This window comes from Oncorhynchus nerka, linkage group LG14, assembly GCF_034236695.1.
Source record: "Oncorhynchus nerka isolate Pitt River linkage group LG14, Oner_Uvic_2.0, whole genome shotgun sequence".
NCBI classification, from domain to species: Eukaryota; Metazoa; Chordata; class Actinopteri; order Salmoniformes; family Salmonidae; genus Oncorhynchus; species Oncorhynchus nerka.
Window position 1 is genome coordinate 54,456,371 of NC_088409.1, and position 20,835 is coordinate 54,477,205.

General features: G+C 44.4%; 1 protein-coding gene across 5 annotated transcripts in view; it reads left to right on the top strand.

Moving 5' to 3' along the window:
* The window catches only part of LOC115141492 (rho guanine nucleotide exchange factor 12-like), a 73,229-nt gene extending 64,766 nt beyond the window's left edge, over positions 1-8,463 (top strand). For all 5 annotated transcript variants that reach the window (XM_029680395.2, XM_029680399.2, XM_029680396.2 and 2 more), the window contains 12 exons: positions 771-871; positions 1,176-1,253; positions 1,569-1,644; positions 1,933-2,100; positions 2,540-2,627; positions 2,918-2,995; positions 3,120-3,214; positions 3,561-3,788; positions 4,027-4,275; positions 6,256-6,482; positions 7,281-7,356; positions 7,506-8,463. In XM_029680395.2, the coding sequence (XP_029536255.2) occupies positions 771-871; positions 1,176-1,253; positions 1,569-1,644; positions 1,933-2,100; positions 2,540-2,627; positions 2,918-2,995; positions 3,120-3,214; positions 3,561-3,788; positions 4,027-4,275; positions 6,256-6,482; positions 7,281-7,356; positions 7,506-7,516 (1,475 nt within the window). In that variant the 3' untranslated portion in view covers positions 7,517-8,463. The remainder of the gene's footprint in view (positions 1-770; positions 872-1,175; positions 1,254-1,568; positions 1,645-1,932; positions 2,101-2,539; positions 2,628-2,917; positions 2,996-3,119; positions 3,215-3,560; positions 3,789-4,026; positions 4,276-6,255; positions 6,483-7,280; positions 7,357-7,505) is intronic.
* The last annotated feature ends 12,372 nt before the right edge of the window (positions 8,464-20,835 follow it).

Sequence of the window (20,835 nt, forward strand, 5' to 3'; positions counted from 1 at the left end):
CACTCTATTAAGCCAAGCTGTACTGGGCTGACTACACACCCACCGTAGTTGCTTTAACCGTGCTAGTGAGCCAACACAATGAGCTGCCAGCACAGTACAGTTCTGTTTGGCATGACAGTGTAAAAAGACTAGACTCTGACAATGAGTAATGATGGCGCTGGGCTCAAAGCAGACCAGGCCATCGCGGTGATGCAGGGCAACGCGCTTACAGCAGCGTTAATGATAGCAGTGTCCTTCCGCTGTGGTGCCCCAGTGACCGCCCTCTGTGCACGTGTGTGTGTGTGTGTGTGTGTGTGTGTTGGGAGCTGCCAGCCCAGCTCATCACTGTGTATGCAATGGTAATTGTGATACATGTATGTCATGTCTAAACTAGGGAATTTTCAGTGACCCGGGAGAGCTGGCATTGCGCCAGCCTGTTAGCGAATTACAGCTGTGCTCTCGGTTAAACTGAGATTATTGTTTTGGCATTTTCCGTAGTCGGTAATGCACGTTTTGTGAGATGTTGTCTAATTATTATTTGGTTCCCATCGTTTTTAATCTTGGCTGTGGTTTAGTTCTCCGGGCATAAAATGCACTGAACATAAAGTAGGTACCAGCTATTAGGAATGTTAATGCCCTCTACTTGGTCTTCATTTCCGAGTGATCGGCTGCTAATTTGGGGCAGGAAAATATCCATTTGTTGGTCAGTACCCCACAGAGGCTGTTTTTTTTTTTTCTGTTTTTCTCCACAAAATCTTCAGCTCTCGCGCTCTCTCGTAATTTAATTTCAGATGACACCGTGGAGAAAGATAAGGTAAAGAAGGCGGGCGACTGCTGCAGGAAGATCCTCAATCATGTCAACCAAGCGGTGAAGGAGTCTGAAAACAAGCAGGTGGGTGTGATTTAGCGTCATCTGGGAACGGAGGGGACGGCAGCACAGCCACATCTCTCTTATCTCATTTCACCCCTGCTCGGCCTACAGGGCCTCAGCCACCCGAAAATCTGTCCTCTCTTTTCTCCCACTGTTCCTCTGAGAGAATGCAGAGATGATGGATTGCAGGGAAAATATGGGGTTTGTGTCTGTTGTTTAGAGTGTAATAGTGCCTGTAGCAGCAGAGTATCCAGCTTACGCCTGTTTTTCTGTGTGCCTCTCTTTCTTGCTCTCTGTTTCTCCCCCTCCCTCTTTCTTTCCACAGAGGCTGGAGGACTACCAGAGGCGGTTAGACCTCTCGTCTCTGAAGCAGACAGAGAACCCCATGATTTCAGAGCTCAAGGTGAGGCGATCTATAAAGTGTTTTCTGCTCCTGCCCTCAAAAAGACTTCACAATACAGCTCTTTTAGTTTGCAGCCACAATTGACTTTAAGCAACATTTTAGTTTGTTTTGGTTTCTGCAAGGGAGCCACTGCAGTTATAAAAGGGGAAATGATTTGTTTAAATGTCAGCTGCTAGTGCTCGAAATTTGACTAGATCATGCAGCTCTTTGGGGTGGAAGAGTATTTTTTTTCCAAAGTGAAAGCTAATAGGGATCTGACTAAACAAGTAAGCCCAGCTAATCTGACCTATTGACCTTTCCACCCTACACTCTCAGAACCTGGACCTGACCAAGAAGAAGATGGTCCATGAGGGACCACTGTCATGGAAGGTCAACAAGGACAAGACTATTGGTATGCTTTTGACTTTATCAGGCGTTTATGTGGATGAGTAGGGCCAAGGAGGTTTTTCCTGACCAATGTGATCCAACTAGGGAAAACTCTTGGCCCTAGTTGTAGACTACAACTGCAAACAGCCTGGGCTAATTCAATGTCAGGAAAAACTCCATGATGTAATGGGAAAAATTATAAAAGAAACACCATTGTTGCCTAATGAGATATAAAACTAATATAATTGTGACATCTATGTCCAGCGTAGTGTTCTATGTAATTCTGTGGTTAAATCTCCTCTTCTGGTCTCAGAGCTGTACACCCTGCTCCTGGAGGACATCCTGGTGCTGCTGCAGAAGCAGGACGAGCGGCTCATCCTCAAGTGCCATAGCAAAAACCTGTCTGGCACCGCCGACACCAAGCACATCTTCAGCCCCATCATCAAGCTCAACGCGGTGCTGGTGCGCTCTGTGGCCACAGGTGAGTTGCCATAGAGATACAGTCATACCATTCGTTTCCCTGTAGTCATGCTACCTGGAATGCAGATGTCCATTCTAGTGTTCTATTGAAATCTGTTACAGTACCAGTTTTTTTGTTGTTGCTTACAACATGATTCCATATGTGTTATTTTATAGTTTTGATGTCTTCACTATTATTCTACAATGTAGAAAATAGTAAAAATAAAGAACCCCTGGAATGAGTCGGTGTGTGCAAACGTTTGACTGGTACTGTAGATCCAACCTTGTTTACACAGTGACTCCCAGCTGACATTACACCCTATCCCCCTATATAGTGGACTACTTTTGACCATAGCCCTATATGACTGTGGTCAAAAGTAGTGCACTATATAGGGGGATAGGGTGTAATGTGAGGCACAGTCAGGAGTACCCTATTTTCCTGCTATTCCCTCTCCCAACAGACAACAAGTCGTTCTTTGTTCTCTCAATGTCGGACAACGGGGCCCAAATCTACGAGCTGATGGCCCAGACCGTATCAGAGCAGAGAATGTGAGTCCTCCTGACACTGTGGTTTAGTCATTATAGCCACAACTTTAAAACCTCATTCAGTTTAGCTTAATTCACTGGAGTAGGTAGAAGTTAACCCTAACCACTGATACAGGGTCAGATCTTTTTCTTACCTGTCTTAATAGTGAAGGTTAGCAATGGAGGTAGGGTTATCTGATCCTAGGTCTAGTAAGGAACACCTTTTACCCACAGTCTACTCACCTCTGTCACTGTGTGTCTGTATCTGTTTTTATCTTTGTCGTCTGTCTGTGTTGTCATCCTCCCTCCACCAGGTGGCAGCGGCAGATCACCCAGAGAGCGGACGCCATGAAAGTGAAGCCGAACAGCGTCATCCCCTTACCTCAAACGGAGTACGTTCCTCCTCTCAGTATAAAACTTCTTTGGTGTCTTTGGTTTTATTAATCAGCAAATGTATTTTATGATGACCATGAACTTGCTTCTCCTAATACTGACTGTTCTCTCCCACCATGTCAGTGGAGAGAGAGACGGTGTGGAGATCATCACTGCAGGCATAGCCCAGCTCAGTAAGGACCCGGACCGCATCTCCTCTGGAAGCAGCCAGTCTATAGGTATCTAAACTAGCACCCCATCTCTCCATGTTCCCCCGTCTATAGGTATCTAAACTAGCACCCCATCTCTCCATGTTCCCCCGTCTATAGGGATATTTGAGAACTTCTTCAGCAGCAGTTAGGGACATTGTGTAATGTGCAGTGGAAGCTGATGTCACTTTAGAACACATGAAAGGCGTTTTTCAATGGCTGGACTGGAATGTATGAAACCGAGTCCATGTCTTTTGATACCTTACCATTTATTCCATTCCAGCGATTACGTTCCCGCCTCCACTAGTAACATGCTCCAGTAGAATCCATCTAGATTGACTGAATGCACATCAAGGTCTCTTTGTTCGCTCCCCAGATAAAGAGGGCTGCGCTGCCTCTGGAGGCGAGATGCAGACCTCTCTCCCAGATGCCAACCCATTTGAAGGACTCAAGCCGGAAGAGGAGGAGCCCAACCGGGATGAGGGGCTTTACGGGGACCCGGACCTTGCAGATAGGCTGCCCTTCCGCATGGCCGTAGAAGGGCTCAGCGAATCGGACAGTGTGGGCTTCAGTCCTTCGAGAGCTGACGATGCCTTAAAGACATGTGAGTGAAAGGACATCTGCCTCAATTGCCTAGGTCTCAAGTCTGGAGTGGGTTAAGACTTTTCTGACCAGAAAAAATATAGTTAGTTAAATGAACCCTGTCAGGTTGGTTGGTCAGGGATAGCTTTCCACCCTAAACACACATTGCATTTATAGATTTTATGTGGGTGGGAATCGATTCATTTAAAATGTCACATGCACACTCCTCCATTGGTCTTAACCGTATCTTTGTCCTCTAGTGTCAGCGCTGAAGCAAGTCCTTGTGACCCAGCTCATGTCACAGGAGGACGGCGAAGGCGCCGGGCGCTCCTCCTCAGGGGGTGGGCGTCTTCTCAGGACCACGTCCCTGAGGACCCCCGTGGACAGCCGGGCCCGGGTGGCGGTTCAGAACGGCTCAGGGAGGTGCACCCAGGCAAGCCACCCTGAGGACCCGGCTCAGGACCTGGTGTCTGGGGACACGGGCTTCTTTGAGTCCTCCGAGGATTATGGTAAACTTGCAGTGTGTGTGTGTGAGAGCAGTGTTTTTTTTATCCTGGTCTTGGGGACCCATGGGGTTGCAAATTTGTGAACGACCGGCTCGATTCGGTCTTACGTAGCAAATTTTGAAATGGTGTTTTTTACATTGAATAAAAAGTAGAGACTCGGAGCTAGAAAATGGTATTACATACACTACAGTTGAGGAACAATGGGAAATAAATTCTGCTTTGAAAGTTGAGAAAGTTTTGAGAAAATGGTACTACTACTGGAGATGCACATTCAGCATCATTCACACCCTCTTAAGCTATAGCCCCACCCATCTCTTTAATGGTTGATCTAAGTGTTATGTCCTAACAGCAGTCAAGCACCCAAGCTAACATTGGCTAGCTTGCAGGCTACTTCCAGACAAAAATGTGAGAACAGCTCACTGACCATTTTTACTTGCCCTAGCAGAGCTGGTTAGGCTGTTTTTATGTTTTCCAAAGCGTTGGTGACAGCAACTGTGCTGCGGGCAACAATTTTACACTTTTTTACCAATGTTTACTGACACTGGCCAAGAACGGTGAGCAAAAATCCTAGAACCACATGGGGGGACCTAGTGAATGACCTGCAGAGAGCTGGGACCAAAGTAACAAAGCCTGCCATCAGTAACACACTACACCGCCAGGGACTCAAATCCTGCAGTGCCAGACGTGCACCCTGCTTAAGCCAGTACATGTCCAGGCCCGTCTGAAGTTTGCTAGAGAGCATTTGGATGATCCAGAAGAAGATTGGGAGAATGTCACATGGTCAGATGAAACCAAAATATAACTTTTTGGTAAAAACTCAACTCGTTGTGTTTGGAGGACAAAGAATGCTGAGTTGCATCCAAAGAACACCATACCAACTGTGAAGCATGGGGGTGGAAACATCATGCTTTGGGGATGTTTTTCAACAAAGGGACCAGGACGACTGATCCGTGTAAAGGAAAGAATGAATGGGGCCATGTATCGTGAGATTTTGAGTGAAAACCTCCTTCCATCAGCAAGGGCATTGAAGATGAAACGTGGCTGGGTCTTTCAGCATGACAATGATCCCAAACACACTGCCCGGGCAACAAAGGAGTGGCTTCGTAAGAAGCATTTCAAGGTCCTGGAGTGGCCCAGCCAGTCTCCAGATCTCAACCCCATAGAAAATCTTTGGAGGGAGTTGGAAGTCCATGTTGCCCAGCAACAGCCCCAAAACATCACTGCTCTAGAAGAGATCTGCATGGAGGAATGGGCCAAAATACCAGCAACAGTGTGTGAAAACCTTGTGGAGACTTACAAAAAACATTTGACCTCTGTCATTGCCAACAAAGGGTATATAACAAAGTATTGAGAAACTTTTGTTATTGACCAAATACTTATTTTCCACCATAATTTGCAAATAAATTCATTAAAAATCCTACAATGTGATTTTCTGGATTTTCTTTTTTCATTTTGTCTGTCATAGTTGAAGTGTACCTATGATGACAATTACAGGCCTCATCTTTTTAAGTGGGAGAACTTGCACAATTGGTGGCTGACTAAATACTTTTTTGCCCCACTGTATATATATTTTTTAAAGCAGCGTTAGACAGGATTACCTACACATACCGACCAGCTCAAATAGACAGAAGCGTGCTACATGGCAGACAAATCCAAACTCATCTCTCGGCATGTCCAGCCAGCCCAATCATTGCTAGCGGGAAGGTTGCTTACTTTTTCTGTGGCTATACCAACTAAGCTCGTAATTTAACTATTTTATTCATATTTACAGATGGCATACTAGTTTGTTATTAAGGCACATGAAAGTTCACATTTCTGCCCAAAAATGCATTTTGATTAAAAAAAAGTTTACGTTCAAGTGGCTCTACTGTGAAGTAGTGACGCGCGACAAGTCACATTGTAACAAGTCACATTTTTGTTCTAGCTCAGCACCAACCCACCTGATTCAGTTCCTAATCAGTTGGACCTTGTTGCGTCTTCCAGCAGGGTACTTGGTCTTGGAGGGCTACGGAGGCTCGGGGGAGAGCAGCACGGACGACGACCTCCAGGCCACGGGGAAGCAGCTGAGCGCCTCGCGGGTCTGCGGGGCAGGAGACTCTGGGATCAGCCTAAGATTCTCCTCTGCCCCACAGGCAGGCAGCATCTCCAACTTCAGCCGACAGGTCCTGTCCCACATCCGCAACCTGCAGACCAACCTCAACCACCTCAAGGTACATGGATGGATGGATGGTTGGTTGACTAATTGATTGATTTGTTGACGTTGGTCGACTGACTGGGTGAGTGGTTGACTGACTGACTGGTTGGTTGATTAACCCTCTAAAGTCTGAGCCCTGTTTAAGCCGGGGGATATGAAACATTGAATTTAGCATTACTGCTATTAGCCAATAGAAACGCATTGAATAACAGATAGTCCCCCAAAAAATAAAAAGGAAGTTTGTTCTGAACTGTCTGTCCTTTATCTGAGAAATATAAGAAATATCAGGAAATTATTGTAAAACATTTTTTACATGTATTTATCCCCATAGTTTAGGTAATAAACTACCTCCATATATACTTCCATTCTTCTTAACTGGTATCAGGGAATTCAGATTAGTTTTGTGAGGCTTGTGGGCGTCCTAGACCAAAACAGAGAGGGCCAATGTGTTTGTGAGAGTCATCTTTCAATAGAGTGTTCATAATGTATGCCATGCTGTTCGGATGCTACAGGCATTTTTGTGAGAAGACCGATTTTTTTTCGCCCGGTATGTCTCATGTTCTGATAATCATTGCTTTAGCTCTGCCACCTTTCTCACGCAGATTCAGAAGGCTGGATTGAGACGCAGCCCATGCAACAAAAAAAACATCTCTCTAGCTTAAACAGACAGATTTTGATGGGGATTTTTGTGTTATGTTCATTTGATTTCCGCGGTGCCACGGAAATTGTAGGCTAAGGGTTCATTAGTAAATATGTCTTTAGTGCATATCAAATCTGATTGCAGACTGATCCCTGCTTGTTTGTTTTCTCTCAGGAGGTAGAGGCCAAGTATCACAGTCTACTACGCCAAAGGCCGGCCAGGTCATCAACAGACATGGATGATAACAAAGGTAACATGGCTGTAGTCTTACTGATTCCTTTTCTCCCTTTCAGTGTCTCAGTATTTATTAGAAAACCCAAGAGCATGCGAGGTGTGACAGCTGAGTTATTGTTTATGGTCTGACTGCCCTGGCCTTTTCTGTTATTATCTTGTTCCTAGATAAGAGATAGTCACGGAAATCCCATCCCTCCCCGGCCCCTGCATCAGGCCGTAAGGGAGGACGTGAAGATGGAAGAGTTGATTTCTGCCTCCCTGCTGTCTCGTTGACCTGGATGTCCTCTATTAGCTTGTCCATTCAACTGCTGAGTACCCTCTTCCTCCTCCCACCGTGGTTCTCCCCGAGAGACTGCGCATGAGCGAGAGACAGTTGGAGGAAGGGTGGTTTCTTTGGATCCCCGCCCCCCTGCTCCATCCGTCAGCACAAGGCAATCAAGGAAGAGGGACTGTCCCGAACCTGCCCCCCCCCACTGCTGCGTGTCCCCACTCCAATGGCGGTGGGTCGCCCAGTGTCTCCCCTCCTTTCTCTCTACTCCTAGTCATCCCTGCAAGAAAGAACTATACCAAAATGTACAAAGCTGTGTGTTTAGGATATATATTATACACAAAAAAAAGCGAGAAGAAAAAGGAACATTTTAAAATAATGTATTACGTTTTTTTGTTTTTAATCCCAAGATGTATTTATTTTCTCTTGTGTTTTCCCATGTTGCTTGCATGCTTTTTTTGGCCATTTGGACCTCCTTTTAGGCTGCTCCACCCACGTCGGTGCACACGCTATCCTATCCTTAATGAACACAGGAAGAATATGCTTGGACTGAGAGGGCATAGAGTTGCACTTTGCGTGGAGCCCCCATAGGATGGCGTTTACGCAGCATGCCAAAGTCAGGGGCTCTGCCCTGGTCCTCAGTGCATTTCTACACCTGGCTAAAACTCACCCCCCCCACTCCCGTTGGTAATAATGCCTGGTTTCCCCCTCTGTGCTGCCCATGCTACTGCTTATGTGCCAGTGATCTGACAATTTTAGCTGATAATGTCACAAAGTTCACACATTTATAAATGATCAAGTTGGAAGGTTATGCATAACTTTAATAAAAAATGCCATGACATTTCTAAAACTTAACACGGTTTATTCCTTTAGTCCTGTTATTTTTGCTTAGGCCCCCTCCCCCAATGTGGCTTTGTGGTCAGAAATGGGGATAGACTTTAAATGTTCTCACCTTTTCTTACTTCTGATCCTGTAGATAAATCACTACAACTATTTGATAAACAAGGAGAAAAGATGGTACAGAAAGTTACTGTGACTGTTTTTTCAGCACCATTTTCCATCAGTGTGAGCTAACTATTGGAGGAACATGGAGTTAGCCTACTCATAAAATGTAACCGTCATAGTAAATGTACAGCTTTTTCTCTACAGTTTTGACCAATACTGACCAATCAGGTAGGTAGTGAACAAAATATTGTGGCCTATGAGTTTGACAATGTAGGAACATTTTGCTAAGCTTTTGTTAGGTAACTGTAAATTCATTTTGACCCATATACAGTAGTTTTGTATTTCTCAGATTTCAACTGTTTTTACATGGAATGGATTCAGCAATACCATCACTTAATTAATCAAGAACAAGGCAATCATGTTGTCCTTTTCCTCCTATAGGAAGATTCATTCACTTGACATACACCAGTAGGGGCCAGGCTTTTACCATCTACCAGATAGACATGAGCAGGACCCACCCTGAAACATGCAATGACATCAGTGTTCTGTCTTAAACAAGGAGTTATTTTGCTGCTAAATGTGTTTCTAGTCTGTTATTATCTGATTCAGCTCAACATATCTCATTAAAAATGTTCTTCAGGCATCGGTCTGAAAGCTTAGCTACTGTCAAAGGTTGATAGCTAAATATACCTGAGAGAAAATGACATTGTATCCTATTACTGCAAAGCAATGTCTGAAGAATAACTAAATCTGCTTTGGAATTTGATTTATGTAGTTATCAAGAGTTTTGAGTTAAGTCTAGACTACTTGACAGTGTGTGCTGTGCACATTACTTGATTTTTACACGTCTTGCTGGAGAGGAAACAGTAGCCTCTGTTAACCTATAATTACTTATTCTCCTTTGAGTGACACATCTCCTGCCTCTCCTCCTGAAGATATTCTGCAATGAAATGAAGACCGAGAAAAGAGAGAGATGGTAATTGATTGTCACATTTTCCACATGCACATGTCAATTACCTAATTTGAAGTTCTAGACAAAGGAGTGCACTGTCACATCTCAGGAGGGTCACTTCAGTTTGAGCTACCGACAAGCCATAGTTTTTCTCATTTTGCCTCTTGGCATATTATTAAGTTATTGTGCCAATGTATAAGATAAGATGGAAATAGAATCTCTGATCTAAGTAAAGGTGTGCTGATGTCGTCAAGTGACCGTTTCTTCTTGCCAATAATATACAATTATATTTTCAATGTCATTTCCATGCACCACCTTTGCTGCATCAGTTACAAAAAAGTGCCCTTTTCCTGCGAGGTGTATTACAAGGAGATTTGTGTCTCGTTGAGACACACGTCTTCACGATTTCATGCAATTTTCTGTTGCTTGATGCTCAGTTTCACCTAGAAGTGTTGCCTGTTTGTGATATTGCGCGTAATAATGGTGCTTTAAGTGTGACTTAATTCTAAGATAAGGATGTTTGACGATATGACTCGCTTCACAGGAGACGCGTGCGTGCATGCTTCCACCTGGAGTGAAGCAATTTTCACTCGGGCAACTGAATATTATAGATGCGTACATACCCACAGAATACGCAAAGACACACGCAAGTGTTTTCCACTGAGGCTGATCTTGATGTGACGTCGTTCATTGTCACTTTACGATGACAACTTTCACTACTGCATACATGTAGCAATCAGCCACTAAGACCTTATTCTAAAGAATTCATCACGCATTTTTTTTTGCCTATAAACTATAACATGTTTTTGTATTATTTGAATGACTTGAATCTGGTAGAGCAGTGCTCATCAGGGACAATATTTGGTAACCCATCCAAGATGAAAGCTGCTCACACAATTGACTGCTGTCAGAAATTGAAATGAAGGTTTTAAATGAATCAGCCACTTAGATGGTCGTTAATGGTACACTGCCTTTGTTTAATGAGCTGTGGCTCTTTTTGGAGTGTTTGTCTTGTTTCTCTACATATACACTGGACAAAAATATGTTACATGTTACAATTCATATAATTTATATTTCAATTGATATAAATTCATTACACCCTATAATCAATGGGTTTCACATGACTGGGAATACAGATATGCGTCACCTTTTCTTTTCTTTTTTAGTATGGGCGTGGATCAGAAAACCAGTCAGTATCTGGTGTGACCACCATTTGGCTCATGCAGAGCAACACATCTCCTTCGTATACAGTTGATCAGGCTGTTGATTGTGGCCTGTGGAATATTGTCCCACTCCTCTTTAATGGCTGTGCGAAGTTGTTGGATATTGGCGGGAACTGGAACGTGCCGTCGTACACGTCGATTCAGAGCATCGCCAACATGCTTAATGGGTGACATGTATGGTGAGTATGCGGGCCATGGAAGAACTGGGACATTTTCAGTTTTCAGGAATTGTGTACAGATTAGGATTGAATATTTTCCCAGTATTTTACAAATGATCCATCCTGAGAATAAATCACTTTTGTCCCATGTAACCCAGTATTGCCTGCCGAAACTGGAAATGTCATTCAAAAGCATTATGAAGCATATAAATAGGCCTATGTCCGGATTTGATTAGAGCTTTGATCGAAAATTCAAGCCTGATGCTACCTCTGCCTGATGAGCCATACATTAAATACATTTTATGAGTTCAAGCCCAAAGAAGACAATGATTGTGCTGTTATCCAATACATATGTGATATACTGCAGGCTACTGCACATTATGCACGACAGAAAAACATAGAAGCCCATAGATGTAGCTAGCTATATGCTCTCTTGGGTAAATTAAACTAGCTCCAGTAGGCTAATCTTTTTTTAATTGGGAACTGTATTACTGCATTATATGGACACATCGTTCAAACCATGACCAAGCAGAGAGAGAACATGCAGCCTACAGAAGTTACAAGTAGAGGCTAGCGAATTTTATTTTAATTTTGAATATAATGGTCCCTATTTGTGTTTTGTATGCTGATTTATGCTGTACAAGCACAAGGTAATGTTGCTAAGAATGTCTACTTCAGCATCATTGTGTAGCATGCATACAGCTCCATTCAGTGCATTGTGACTAATGCCTAACTTGGCTCACTCCTACTGTAAGAGTATCACATTCAGATACACATAACAGCAGCGCCATCTATTGGCTTGGCGACATCTCGTAACATTTGAACTCCTAGACTCATAAACAGGAGAACTGGCGTTAGACCCAGTAAAAACATTACACTGGTATAAACGTTAAAGTCCATAAACAGGCTACTCTAATCTGCTCCTCTCTCTTACAAAAAAATAAAATACAAAATATAACCTTTTTGGAGTAAACAGCCGTATCTCACAGGCGGTTCTGGTTCTGGTGTGTCTCAGAGTAAGATTTTCAGGCAGCGGGGCCTGCTTCCATATCAGCAGCCTGTTCACTACCTGCCTGGTTGGCGGTTTTGTTCCATAGTCCCCAGTCATCCTCCTCCATGTTTGTTTGGATGGCGATCGGGGGGGGGGGGAGGAGTTGTTCAGACACTGGATGAATCTCTTTTCTGTTTCTGCTGTATTTTTATTTTTTTTACCGTTCACTAGTACTTCATACGACCCCTCCCTGAGTTGATCAGTGCATATGCTCAGCATCCAAGTGCTAGCTGAGTTGTTTGGGTAGGAAAGGACGCGTACGGTTTGTCCTTGGATGATGTCGGGCATGGCAGAGGCATGTGTGTCGTCGTGTTTTGCTGTCAACCCTTTGGCTTGTTTACTTACTATGACATTTTGTACCACATTGGGGTTTGAGCAGTTTTTTTCATGGTGGGTGGACACGCTGTACAGGAGAACTGTTAAATCCGTCTGTTGGATTATTCCGCCATGCCAACACTGCTCTTCATGGTTATTCGCCATCCATCGCAGCCTTTTTTTAGGAGACTTTTGGCAATTTCCACAGCTTTGCCATTGCTTTGGCTGTGATACGGTTTTTAAAGTCCCACTCATCAGAAACATTATCAGAAACAACAGTGTGGGCAACGCCATGTCTGCTGAACTGCTTTTTGTAGCATTCAATGATGGTGTCAGTCAACTCGTCGAGCTCCCACTAGTCATAGTAATAATCCACCACGATGAGGTGGTTGCTTTTGTTGACTGTGTGCAAGTCCATCCCGACCTTGGGTCATGGGATGGGAGGGATTTGCTGGGGGATGAGTATCTTCTTTTGTTCTCACTTCTGGATGGAGTTGCAGGCGGGACATTTCCTGATAACGATCTTTACGTCCTCTGTAATCCTTGGCCAGAAAACCGCAACAAAGTCCAGAGTGGATTTTGTTGAGAAATTCAGTGCGCATGAAGACCCTGTTTCCTTTGAATATCAATCTGTTTTCTGTGGTGAGCTCCTCTTTTGTATGTCCAGCAATCGTTCAGTGTGTGACTCACAGCCTCTTTGGTTCCAGGCCAGCCGTTGTTTATTTGTGCGCCCAGAGCCTGAAACAGTGGGTCCTGGGAGGAGTGTGATTGACTTCATTGTCTTAGTTGAGATGTTGACATCACTGGTGTGATCCACCTGTTCCAGGTCAGTTGTGGCCAGGCCCATAGCATAGACCATGGCTGGTGTTTGCATTTGTCTGTGCTCTGTGGTTAATTGAGCTTTTCTGGACAGGAAGTCCGCTACATGTAGTTCTTTGCCTTGTTTGTATTGCACGTGGAGTTGGTATCTTTGTAGCCTTAGTGCTATGGTGCTGTCGCTTTGATGCTGCGAGTAGGTGACTTCTTGAAGATTTTCTCGAGTGGTTTGTGGTTGTTTGTGGTCGCTGTGTGTTGTTATGAACTCTCTGCCATGCAGATACTGGTCAAACTTGTCACATGCAAAAACAACGGAGAGATTCTTTCTCAATCTGTGCATGTCTTTGTTCTGAGTCAATGTTCTGGAGGCAAATGCAACAAGTTGTCCTTTCTGCGCCCAAACCTGCGTCCAAACCTGTCTGCTGGCATCACACTGCAGTATTGACTTTAACATTCAGGTCGTACTATTTGAGCACTGGGTGTTGTGGGACTAACTGTTTGATAGTCTCAACTGCTGTGTCATGCTGTGGTAGCCATGTCCATACAATGTCCGTGTCAGTCAGTCTTCTGAGCGGCTCGCACATATCAGATAGGCTTGGCATGAATTTGTCGAGATAGTTCACAAACCCCAACAGCCGCTGTAGTGACTTGACATGGTCGGTGTACCCATGTTCTGAATGGCTGTTATTTTCTCTGGGTCAGGGCGAAGGCCCTCTCTGGTGAGAAGATGACCCATGTATGTCACACTTGGTAGCTTCAGGTTGACATCTCTTTTCTTCTCTTGTCAAAATCTGCCATCGCCTTTCCGTGTGTGTCGCCAAATGCATTGAGTAGAATGTAATCTGCAATCACACTCACTCCTTTTAGTCCCTGTAGCGCTTCACAGCGTGTGCACTGGTATTCTTCTGCTGCTGGCGTGATTCCAAATGGCATTCTCAGCCATCTATACCTGTCTACAGGTGTCCAGCATGTTGTTAGATAGCTGCTCACTTCAACAAGTTTGACTTGCCAATGTCCATCTTTGGCATCGAGTACTGAAAAAACCTTTGCGTTGGATATTTCTGGTAGAATATTTTCTATTGTGGGCATCTGGATGTGTGATCTCAGTAAGGCTTTGTTGTGTGCACTGGGGTCCATGCATATTCGTAGTTTATCAGGTTTTTCAATGACAACCATGTTGCTGATCCACATTGTTGGCTCTGTGACTTTCGTGATGTCTGCACTGTCCATTGAATGTATGGCCTTTGTGATCCTTTCCTTCACAGGTATCCGTCTTGGTAGCTGCTGCACAGGCCGGGCGGCGTTGTCTACTTCTAGGTGTAGCTCTCCATGAAGGAAGCCAAGCCCATCAAACATGTCCCTGTACTTGGAGATGATCTCAGTTGTTATGATGACCTCAGTGGATGTGATGCTTGGGGTGTCGACGTGATGTAACACATGATCTGCTTTGAGATAGGATTGTCCTATTGGATTTGTCAGTGTGCCATCATATAGCTTGTGGGTAGCTTTGCTGGGTAGGACAACTGTATTGCCATCTTGTATGACTCACTGTAGGTCCCCATAGATTATGACATTCACTGTTGATCCTGTGTCTAGTTGACATTTAATTGTATGGCTGGAGTCATACTGTATGCCAATTGCTCATCACTGAGTGGAGCTAGCTTAAGGTTAAAGAATAACCTGTGAGATGTACCACATTGCATCTCTTGTTTGGTCATCTGACCCGTTATCTTCCTCTAATAGATTGAGTTGAAGTTTGTGTTGTCTGTTTACGAACATATGTTTGGCCTTTTGATTCTGAACGTCGCTCACGGGCGGTATAATGTACAGGCTCTGGTTCACCTCCACCAATTTTCCTGATTTGCATTGGTGCTTGTTCACTTGAACGACACATCTATGGCTTTGTTCAGTGTTCGGTTTGGTTCTCTGAGCATGTCACAGACGTCTGCTACTTCCTCAGATTTGCAGTGTACTGCTCTGATGTATCACATTGACTTTGTTGACAAGCATTAAATATGTACCTCTTGTAGATCACGTTCCTGGAAGGCTCCAAGTGTTTCTGTAGCGCCTCTATAATTTTTAACGGGTCAGTTTTCTCTGCTTCAGGCATTCGTTTCGTATCACGGTTAGCAAAGTTGCTATGCAGACTTTTCCTTCCTTTTTGTCCAGACCGGTAGCTATCTTATAGTTTGCCCATTTTTTTTCCCGAATAAATGTCCAGTTGTATGTATCGCCCATCATGTCCATAGGCTCTGGTGATGGAATTACCTTGTAAGCCACTGTTGTCGCTTCTTATTATAATTCTTTGTTGTTGTAGCTGGTTAGCTAGTTGGTACATTCCTTCCTATTGAGCATTTATCTGTGTGTTGTTTTGATATTTTGATTCATCAAGGATATATGTATTTGGTTCTGACTTCTGATACAGTGGGGCAAAAAAGTATTTAGTCAGCCACCAATTGTGCAAGTTCTCCCACTTAAAAAGACGAGAGAGGCTTGGAATTTTCATCATAGGTACACTTCAACTATGACAGACAAAATGAGGGAAAAAATCCAGAAAATCACATTGTAGGATTATTAATGAATTTATTTGCAAATTGTGATTTTCCTGTCAAAATGTAACAAGTACTTTTGGGTGTCAGGGAAAATGTATGGAGTAGAAAGTACATTATTTTTATTTAGGAATGTAGTGAAGTAAAAGTTGGCCAAAATATAAATAGTAAAGTAAACTACAGATAACCCCAAAAAACTACTTAAGTAGTACTTTAAAGTATTTTTACCTAGTACTTTACACCACTGAACACCATTGACCTTTAACGATTACAAAGCGGAAGGTATTCTAGCGGTTAAGTGTGAAAAGTTGCTGGTTTGAATCCCCGAGCCCGCTAACTGAAAATATGTCGATGTGTCCTTGAGCAAGGCACTTAACCCTAATTGCTTGTGTAAGTCACTCTGGATAAGAGCGTCTGTTAAATGACCAAAAATATTTAAAAAATACATACCCCAATATTAGATTGATCACACGGTGGATCAATACTCCCCAAAGATTGATGAATCTTTCCTCTGGACACTGGAGTAATCACGCACTCATGTCACTGTTGCAGTGACATCCTGTCGGAGTGACAGCTCAGTCAGAGAATTGGATATAATGACGAGATACCTATGTCTCCTCTAACGATGGGATTTGTTGTCCACAGAGTGGAACGGCGGGTGTCAAGCTCCCGCCTATTCCTCTCTTCGGATTAGTGGAGGCATCTCGTTATTTGAATACCTGTTAAAAATATTCGATGTGGGGTGTTGACCTCAACCGCCTGTATAGTAGATAGTAAGATGCTATGCTAGCTTTATGATTGTGCTTAGACCATCTCGATTTCAACAGGGGACAACTAATATAAAGTGTTTTTTTCTCAAAGTTGCCGGGATGTCACATGCATCACACTTATATCAGTACACTCATAACAATTTAAGCATTACTTAACTTCTATTAGATCAAATAAGCCTCACGTATCAAAGTAGCAATTAACGTTTATCTTGACTAAATTCGACACTCATTGCCCCCCATACAAAAACTCCTCACCTGCTTAATAATAATTAAGGATCTTCATGCAGACAGATTTTGGGCAGAAATAGGGCTCTTGCTTTGCCTCAGTCCCCTGAGTGGGCATGGCCCAGTCCCCTGAGTGGGTGTGGCCCAGTGGATATCAGCTGGCGAATCCCCATACGTTTCCTGTAGGGTGGAGATGACATCAATGTTCTCCTTGACTGGTGAGTGGGAGGGATAATGGTGCTTTCAAGACAACTGGGAACTTGAGGTCAAATCATGACGTCAGTGATCTTCAGACATGGAATTCCGAGTTGGATGACCATTAAAAATGTTTTTTTTTTTTCCCGAGTTCCCAGTTGTCTTGAATGCACTGAAGTGAGAAGTCAGAGATTTCTGAGTTTCCAGTTGAGATTTCTGAGTTTCCTTAGCTCTAGCTCAATTCGGGTTTCCTCACATCCTCGTCTCCTTCTCAAAACATTTTGGACAAGATTTGCAGAAAGACAAATTGAGATTGAGCCCTTGTCTTGTCCCACACCACATAGTGATGAATAGTCCAAGCAGATACATCTTCTGGGGCTGTGGGTAGGCTGTATGCCATGCGGCCCCCAGGTTCAATCTGCTCAGTCTTCAGCACTGCAACGCAGTGTTGAAGCGTCACTACAGCCTGGGTTTCAATCCCAGGCTTTGTCACAACCAGCTGTGACCGGGAGTCCCATGGGGCGGCACACAATTGGCCCAGTGTCATCAGGGTTAGGCAAAGGTTTGGTGGGGGGAGGCTTTACATGGCTCATCACGCTTTAGCGACTCTTTGTGGTGGGCCGGGAGACTGCAGGCTGACGTCAGTGAAACAGTGTTTTGTCCGACACATTGGTGCAGTTGGTTTCCGGGTTAAGCAGCGCAGCTTGATGTGTCATGTTTTGGGGGACGCATTTTTATTTTTATATTTTACCTTTATTTAACTAGGCAAGTTAGTTAATTAAGAACAAATTCTTATTTTCAATGACGGCCTAGGAACAGTGCCTTGTTCAGGGGCAGAACAACAGATTTTTTTTACCTTGTCAGCTCGGGGATTCGATCTTGCAACCTTTCGGTTACAAGTCCAATGCTCTAACCACTAGGCTACCTGCCGCCCCATGACTCGACCTTTGCCTTTCCCGAGCCCGTTGGGGAGTTGCAGCAATGAGACAAGATCATAATCATGATAAAAGGGGGTAAAAAATTACACAAATATAATTAAAAACAAAGAAAGGTAGACTAAAGGAGGTCAGGGAGGACTTAACCTTCAGGGCCTCTCCTATTCAGGTGTGGCTTCTCACGTCACTGAGGCAGTATAGAAATCAATTTTGTCAGGCTTCCCCACTTTGGTGATTACAGTGGCCAAGGAGGTGTCGAGGTGCGTACATGCCGGTGCGTGTGTGTGTGTGTGTGCGTGCCTGCCTGCCTGCCTGCCTGCCTGCCTGTGTATTTGGTAATAAGAAGGAGGCTGTGTCATCAGGCAAGCTCAGCCTTGGATACTCTTATCGTCACACCTTGGCACAACAAATTAACAATGTGCGTGAAAATGCCTGTGTGTGTGTTTGGGGGTATAATTAAGCAGCCAGACATATTGGTGGAGTCAGCTTCCTATGTGAGCGATTTCTGTTGCGTTGTTACACATTGAGTCCTTTACAAAAAAAGATTGCAGTAACTGCAGTCAACTGTGGTATTTTGGACTCAGTAATTGCAGTTATACTGTTATACTCTCCAACTCTAACTGCAGTTACACTGCAAAATTACAGCAGTAAAAAAAACTGGTTAATCGGCTAAACAGTGCTTTCTAATGGCTGTCTAATAATATTCTCCCATTCAATTGATGTCTCCTCGCTCCTTAGTCATGTGACAGGGGTCAGGAGGACTCCATTGTGGTGCCGCTAGAGTTGGTGCTGTGATTGATTGGCTGTTTATCACCCTTGGTATTTAGCTGCCACACTCCGAAGGAGGAAAATAAATGTGTCCCTGTATAAGCCTATATAAGCCTGTCCCCTCTCTCCCACCTCTGATGTTTCGGAGCTTAGCTGTAGATAAAGGAGTGGTAATGCATGCATGTCTAGAATCTCATGAATTACTGGGGGAGACCAGGCACAGGTCAGGTTATTTAATCTACCTGGAGCGCCTTGTTTCATTCTGCTCCACTCCCACCGAGCTGTGATCAATACTGGTCCGATGCTAATGTCGACTCGGTTGAGAATCCGTCCCGAGAAAAAGAGGCCCGGGAGAATAACAAAGCCAAAGCCTGACCGGAATTAAAAATCACTATTTTGATAGTTTGTCCACATTCTCCACAACCCCCCTGCAGGCCAGATATTAAAGTAGTCATTTGAAACATTCAAGACAGAGGATCTCCTGCTGACCGGTTTAGCACATCTGACAATGTCCTGCTGGCGCCAGAAAAGGCAGCCGATCCAGCGGTGCAAATAATCCTCTAGGTTAATGTTGAAGGTTAAAGCTGCCTCTCAGGCACCACCACCACTTTTTGACAAGCCTTATTTAGGTAATTGCTGATCTGGAATGGAGGTTTAAGTCTCTGCCTGTTTGAAAAGATACTCACTGATACTGTAGCTCCTCCACAGCCGGCCTACCCGCCAGCAGCCAAGATGCAGTGGTCTGATTACAAATACTCTCAATGTGAATTCAATCCCCGGGAGAGGGAAAGTGCCTGTTCACTCCGGTTAACCCCTAATAAAGTCCGGGCCAAGTGATTGACACCTCCTCCAGAGGACTTATGGTGGAAATGAAGAAACAAGAGGAGGGGAGAGAGGTTGAATTCCCTCATCTCTCAGAGGTTTGTGTCAGTAATCAGAGGTTCACAGAATCAGTTCCTCTGTGGTGTTTAAATGATAGATGCCACTACATCCCCTCTTGGTTCAGGGTTCAAGAGGGATTGCAGGTACAATCATTTGATCTTGTTCTACATACTGTGTGAAGGATAGACGCATTGGATTATGGGTGGTAATGCGGGCTACAACCAGATCCTGACCGATTCCCTATCTGGGAACTTCTGACTCACTCACCTCAGGTTTGTTTCCACAGATGCACCCAGGGGCACAACTTTGGTTTTAGAAGTGGGGTGGGGCGTATGTATTTTTTTGTATTATTATTTTTATCCAGTCGGGTAAACACTCCAAAAAGCCTACCCGACCGGTCGAAGGCATCCGCATGGTCCTAAAGCACACCGTTGCCTCGTTTTGTATCACATTCCAATGATAACACTGGGGAGGACATGTCCCCCGTCCTCAGTGAAAGTTGCCTCGATGGTTGCACCATAACACTGATTTCCCCTCCCACCCTGTCCCCTACTACTCCCACCCTCTCTTGTTGGCAAATTTGAGCAAAGGCAGATCCCCAATGCAGTAAAGGTAATTCAAACCCAGACGGCTTACTCCACCTAATGGTGTAATTGTTTAAAGAATTGTCACATATCATTTGCATCTCGATGGCAGGGCTGTGACGATAACATGGGAAAGCACTGTTTGCTGCTCCTAAACACATTCCCCTTCGTTCTCTCTCTCTCGCTCTCTCTCCATCTACCCCTGGATGCTGGAGGGGTGCCAGAGCCATTAGCCAGCTGTCTGTCTGTAGGAGGACAGGAATCTATACTGTTAGTTGATGCAAATGGAATACCACCACAGTATCAGAAACAGCAGCAGTGCATTGGGACTCTGGAGACAACACAGTGCCTGTGCGGTCAAGTCTGATTCATGCCTAATGAATATTTACCAGCCGGTCCATCCTTATACCTTGCTACCCAGGCCCAGACTCCAGCACACAGAAGGCAAGGGAGGTATTGCACCACTGGGTGACTGTGAGTTGTAAATCACTCTCCCAACATTCAAAATGCTGTCAGGTGAAGCCCCAAGCCTAATTTTTCCCGTGTGTGGTGGCAGAGTGCTCTCTGATTGGTGCAGAGGGGCCAAGAGCATCACCCAAGGGGGAACTTTGTGCTAAGGAGGTTCACAGGGCTGGTGTCTGGTTGGTTGCTCGGTTACTCATAAAGCAGGCTCCAGGTGTTTGAATGGAGAGCCCGGTTATCATGCAGTTCCATGGGCCATGGTGGTCATTGGCCTACGTGTGTGCGCTGGAGCCTGCACTGAAACATTGACTACGCTCTGATGCGTACTGTATGCTCAGCTCAGTCAGAATACCCTGGTGGTGAAATTGAGTGTAACAGTTATGCTCAGTCTGAATCA